Here is a 6,347-nt window from a genome sequence, read left to right on the forward strand (position 1 = left end):
CTACTCTCTCATGTTGGAGTGGACTGACCGGATTATAGCCTATTCTCTGGGTTTTGGCAATTGCTCGAACGGATGCCTTTCTACACCACTTGAGTGTTACGATTAGTGGTCGCTCACTTGTTACTCACCCAGATCAGTCAGTGACGTGGCTCTGTGCCGTAGTGTTTCATATAGGGACCACCTTCTGTCTCGACACAATGTCGAGAGACCGACAGAAAGGGAATGTCTTGTTTAAGGATTTTACATGATTTTACATGCACTGTGTACTGTTATTTAACACAATCATGATATACCTAAGAAATACCTAAACAGTATCAAGAAGTATTCATAGGAACATTAGTTTATGTGGGCATATTAGTAGATTGCCGCAGATGGATCTTTAATTGAGTAGTTTTATTAATACTTTAAACTACTTTTTAATTTAGTTATTTGAACACATTTTCATTTATAATATTAATATAAAATTATGTGTAATGCATTTATCAGAAGTGAAATTATGAAAAACAATCAATAAAAAGTATGGCTCTTCAGTATAATGCAACACATTTGCAAAAGGTAAAGGATTACTCATGATGCTGATCCCAAATGGATTTTCTAAATATGATAAAAGGCAGAACCTTTCCCTCTCCTGACACAAACTCTGCCTTCATATGGGAATGGCAAAGAGGACAGTGTCACCTCTGCTTCTGCTCTTATATGGAGCTTGTGTCACAGCCACACCACAAGTCTGCAGAATGCTGAGCCATCCAGTTCTGCCACTACTTTCTAATGACAGAGACATCCACATTGGTGCAGTTTTCTCACTGCACAGAACTGTTGTGTTAAAGGTTTATCCTTTCACTTCCAAACCAGAACCAACCAAATGCATCAGGTCTGTATAAAACATTTTTAAACATTTTGAATACAATATAGTATTAAAAACACTACTAAAACGCATACAATAACATTACTATTCTGATAAAATGTGATAATTCAATGCAAATTATACTGTAAACAATGACTACTTTTTATTTTCGCAGCATAAACTTGCGTGAGTTTAAATTTGCTCAGACTCTGATTTTTGCCATAGAGGAGATTAACAACAGCACACAACTGTTGCCTGGTGTCACTTTGGGCTATAAAATATTTGATGCCTGTGGATCTGTATCTCAGACTGTATTATCAAGCATGGCTTTAATGAATGGCTATGAAGAGACTTTGCATGATGAGTCTTGTTCTAAACCACCATTTGTTCATGCCATTGTTGGAGAATCAAGCTCTTCTCCCACTATTGGTATGGCCTCTTTAGTAGGACCGTTCAGCATCCCTGTTGTAAGAACTATTTTTATCTGCCACACGCTAAATAAATTCATGATAACAGGATCTTCTTTAGGAACATTGTTTTTAAGAAAATGTAACTCTATTACAACTGTTGATATGAAAAGTACTAGGTCATGTACACTATTTCTATTGCCCTGATAAATAGTTGAGTAAAAACTCTTATTTCTCCTTTTTTGCAGATCAGTCATTTTGCCACATGTGCATGCCTTAGTGACAGAAAAAGGTTCCCGACCTTCTTCAGAACAATACCTAGTGATTATTACCAAAGCAAAGCACTGGCTCAGCTTGTCAAACACTTCGGCTGGACTTGGGTTGGAACAGTGAGGAGTCGCAATGACTATGGTAACAATGGAATTGCAGCATTTGAAAAGATGGCAGAACAAGAGGGAATTTGTATTGAATACTCAGAGACCATAATAAGAACAGATTCACAAGAGCAGCTCCAAAAAACACTGGAAGTGATTAAAAAAGCCACAGCGCGGGTGGTGGTGGCTTTCATCTCATCTGCAGATTTTATCCCCCTCCTGAAATTAATAGCACAACAGAACATCACTGGGCTGCAGTGGGTCGCCAGTGAATCCTGGATCACTTCTCGAGTTATAGCCGACAAAATAGAATACAGTTTTCTCACAGGAGCTGTGGGCTTTGCTGTAGCAAACGCCAAAATCAATGGCCTACGAGAGTTTCTAGTGACTCTGCACCCTGATCAAGAACCAAAAAATGAACTTTTGAGGGAATTCTGGGAAACTGTTTTTCAGTGCTCTTTCAGAAACACCGGCAGTGTGACACGTGTCTGTACGGGCTCAGAACACTTAACAGAACTACAAAATGAATATACTGATGTATCAGAACTACGCATAGTAAATAAAGTGTACACAGCAGTGTATGCTATCGCACATGCACTACATAATTTAATAAATGATGTCAAATCTGTCACCAACATCAGCAAAGGAGATCTGCCCACACCACAGAAGGTGATTGAAAGAAAAAAAACAATTATAACAGAATAGTCAAACTGAAACCAATTATGCTTGTGTATATTTTTAGGTGTTGGACTATATAAGAGATGTAAATTTTACTGCCAAAACTGGTGAGAAAATATTTTTTTTGAGTGGTGATCCAGTGGCAAAATATGATCTGGTGAACTGGCAGCCTGCTGAAGATGGAAGTCTGCAGTTTAAACTTGTTGGTGTGTATGACAGCTCACTGCCTTCAAAGAAAATCCTTCAAATTGATCAAGAAATCATGGTTTGGGCTGAAAATAGCAGACAGGTATGTCATAATTAATCAATGCAATATATTAAGCAGAGTTGGCTTAAAAACTGGGGGGGAACCAAGCAATCGACAAAGCAATTAAAATAATCAAATGTGGGCCTAATTTGTTGTTATTGGATCTTTTCACAGGTGCCTGTGTCTGTGTGCAGTGAGAGTTGTCCTCCAGGCACAAGGAAGGCTGTACAAAAAGGAAGACCTGTCTGCTGTTATGACTGTATTCAATGTGCGGATGGAGAAATCAGTAATGAGACAGGTAAATACTAGTTAGTATACAAGAAATATTGTAGCCAGAGACTGCTGTTTATTCAAATAATATTTTTCAATTCCTTCCTCACAGATTCTAGTGACTGCATTCCTTGTGATTTGGAGTATTGGTCGAATGAAAACAAAGACAAATGTGTATTAAAAGTTATTGAATTCCTTTCCTATACAGAAATCATGGGGATTGTGCTTTCTATTTGCTCTGTCTTTGGAGCATTATCAAGTAAAATGGTATATTTTGTGTTTTATCTTCATAAAGAAACACCTATCGTGAGAGCCAACAACTCAGAGCTGAGCTTCCTGCTGCTCTTCTCATTGACTCTGTGTTTTCTCTGTTCACTTACTTTCATTGGTCGTCCCACTGAGTGGTCCTGTATGTTACGTCACACAGCGTTTGGGATCACTTTTGTCCTCTGTATCTCTTGTGTTCTGGGAAAAACAATAGTTGTGTTAATGGCCTTCAGGGCCACACTTCCAGGAAGTAATATCATGAAATGGTTTGGGCCTTTACAACAGAGACTCAGTGTTGTTTCTCTAACTTTAATACAGGTTCTAATTTGTTTGCTTTGGTTAACATTATCACCTCCTTTCCCACATGAAAACATGAATTATTACAGAGAAAAGATCATCCTAGAATGCCATGTAGGTTCGGATGTTGGTTTCTGGTCTGTTCTTGGTTATATTGGTCTGTTATCAATCTTGTGTTTTGTTTTAGCTTTTCTGGCGCGGAAGCTGCCTGATAACTTCAATGAAGCTAAATTCATCACATTCAGTATGCTCATATTCTGTGCTGTGTGGATCACATTTATACCAGCTTACATCAGTTCTCCTGGAAAATTTACTGTAGCTATGGAGATATTTGCTATTATAGCTTCAAGTTTTGGTTTGTTATTTTGCATTTTCGCCCCCAAATGTTACATAATTTTGTTAAAACCAGAGCAAAATACAAAGAAAAATATGATGGGGAAACCCCTAATGCCATTAATCCCAGGGATGAAAACGAGACACTAATGTGAGATAAAATCTGAGACAAGTCAACAACAAATCAATATTTACGAAAATGGCTGGTTCTTTTTCTTTTGCCAGACAGAAGCCTTAAAAATAGACTGTACGTCTGGCTTGGTAGGCTATAATTTATGACTGAAAGAGGTTCAACACTGCTGTGACAAATATTAAAATCACACACGTACACATACTGTTTATAGCCTCTACACTACTTAACTGTTGGCTTATCGGGTCTTATCATGTATATTATGGTGGCTACACATAGCTTCACATTTTTCATTAGTTCTGCTCTTCACAGGCTGTGGCAGGCTATGCAGTGTAGGACGGGTCAGCACTGGACACAGTGGACTCTCACTGACCATTTCCATCACAGCCAAATTCTGGACCTACATTGTTTACTATCTTATTAAAAATGACATTGACCTTTGGCAATTAATACAAATTTGAATGAATAGCTTATGTATATTAAAATAAACGTTGGAGTCAATCACCTGGTTCATAAATAAAATGCATGTACATAAGTGTGGAAGATTAAAGGTATACTTCACCCAAAAATTCTGTCATTATTTACTCACCTTCAAGTTGTTCCAAATCTGTATGAATTATTTTTTTCTGATGAACACCGAGAAAGATATTCAGATGAATGTTTACAACCAGACATATTTTGCCCCTCATTGACAAACATAGTAAGAAAAAAATCTTTATTATTATTTGTTCTGTTGAACACAAAAGAAGACATTTTGAAGAATGTAGGACAGCCAACAGTTCTGGGGCACTTTTACTACCATTGTATTTTTCAATTGAGGCAACACCTGTCTGGTTATAAGCATCTTTCCACATATACAATTGTGTTCAAAATAAGAGCAGTGTGTTTAAAAAAGTGAGTAAAGCTCAAAATCCTTATAAGAACTTTTATTTCAATACTCAAATGCATTGGGAACACTGCCCATTCTATTCTAAATTCAAAAATAAAGAACGAAGTATCAGTGTTTACATTTGTCTTTACAAAGTCAAACATTTACTTTAGAAAATGAAAAATGCCTATAATATTTAGCGTTTTTGTAAATCACTGATCTAATATTTAGTTGTATTAGCACAATTTCTGAGATTGGGCTGGCCACTTCAAAACGTTAATCTTGTTGGTCTGGAAGCAAGACACTTCTAACTTACTGGTGTGTTTGTGGTCGTTGTCTTGTTAAAACATCCATTTCAAGGGCATTTTCTCTTCGGCATAAGACAACATGATCTCTTAAAGTATTTTAATGCACTCACACTGATCCATGATCCCCGGAATCTGATAAATAGGCTCAACATCATAGTATGACAAACATCCCCATATCATGATGCTTGCGCCACCATGCTTCACTGTCTTCACAGTGTACAGTCAGCGCCGCCGCTCCCACCACGCGCATCACGCACTGTGCGTAGGGCACCAAGTGCTGAGGGGGCACCAAAAATAGCCTGATGAATTTTAATCTAATATTATTTCATTAGGATATAGAAAAATAATTAGGCAGACATATTTTAACCATGTATATGTAAAAAAAACGGCAGAACAATCCCATATCACCCCATCCACACCACCACCCGCCCATGTACGGGCCGCACGGCAGTGCGGGTTGATCGCGCGTGCGCCTGACGCAGTTTGACAGACGGCAGCCTAGGCAACTTATTTGGAAATGGCCCCGAAAAGACAGCAGGAGTCAAGATCGTAGAAAAGAAAGAAGAAGAAACTGCGAGATGATACCAGTGCATCACTTGCAGGTAAGTCCATCTTTAATCAAATTAAATTCGGGAAATGTGCATGATGTGCTGCTACTGATCGTAATGCGCGTCGAACTTGTGTAATGGAGGCCAGCTAGTGAAGACCTATGCAGTGTGTAAACCTCACTACCAATCAACAGAGACGCTTTAGCCTCCTCGTTAGAGCGCTCGTCTCCCATTCCCGTGTCGAGCGGGGTAAATAACTTTAATTTCGGTGCAGCTTGCAATCTGAATTGAGATTTTACTGTTAAACATTGATAGTTTTTTGTTTTGCTATTCTGTTTACTGAAAAAAAGTTTGCACCTTTAAGGGGGGGGCATCATAATGGAATTATGTTTAGGGCACCAAAATGGCTAGCAGCGGCCCTGTGTACAGTGGCTTGAATTCAGTGTTTAGGGGTCATCTGACAAACTGACTGCGACCGGGTCCACAGGATGATCCTGAGGCGTTTCTCGAACTTTTTAAGAAGACCGCAGAGTCCAGCGGCTGGTCACGGGAGGACTGGGCGTTTTGCCTTCTGCCGTTGCTGTCGGGGAGGCGCAGCTTGCTGCCCGACCACTGCCCATACAGAACCTCCTGGTCTTCGACGATCTGAAGAAGGCCATCCTACAGCGGGTCGGCTGGAGCCAGGATAAACATCGCCATTACTTCCGATCGCTGGGGCTTGGTGAAACCAGTTGACCCTTTGTGATGGCCCAACAGCTCCGGGACTCGTGCCGCAA

At 39.3% G+C, this 6,347-nt stretch overlaps 1 protein-coding gene across 1 annotated transcript; it reads left to right on the forward strand.

Annotated features, from left to right (window-relative positions):
- Positions 1 to 656: 656 nt before the first annotated feature.
- LOC306899599 (extracellular calcium-sensing receptor-like) lies at positions 657 to 3,867 on the forward strand (the record flags this gene model as incomplete). The annotated part of the gene is made up of 6 exons (XM_079465964.1): positions 657 to 871; positions 1,020 to 1,311; positions 1,500 to 2,294; positions 2,368 to 2,592; positions 2,725 to 2,848; positions 2,933 to 3,867. The coding sequence occupies 6 exons, from the start codon at positions 657 to 659 to the stop codon at positions 3,865 to 3,867; spliced, it is 2,586 nt and encodes an 861-aa protein (XP_079322090.1).
- Positions 3,868 to 6,347: the final 2,480 nt, after the last annotated feature.

This window comes from Barbatula barbatula (assembly GCF_947034865.1).
Source record: "Barbatula barbatula genome assembly, chromosome: 10".
Taxonomy (NCBI): Eukaryota; Metazoa; Chordata; class Actinopteri; order Cypriniformes; family Nemacheilidae; genus Barbatula; species Barbatula barbatula.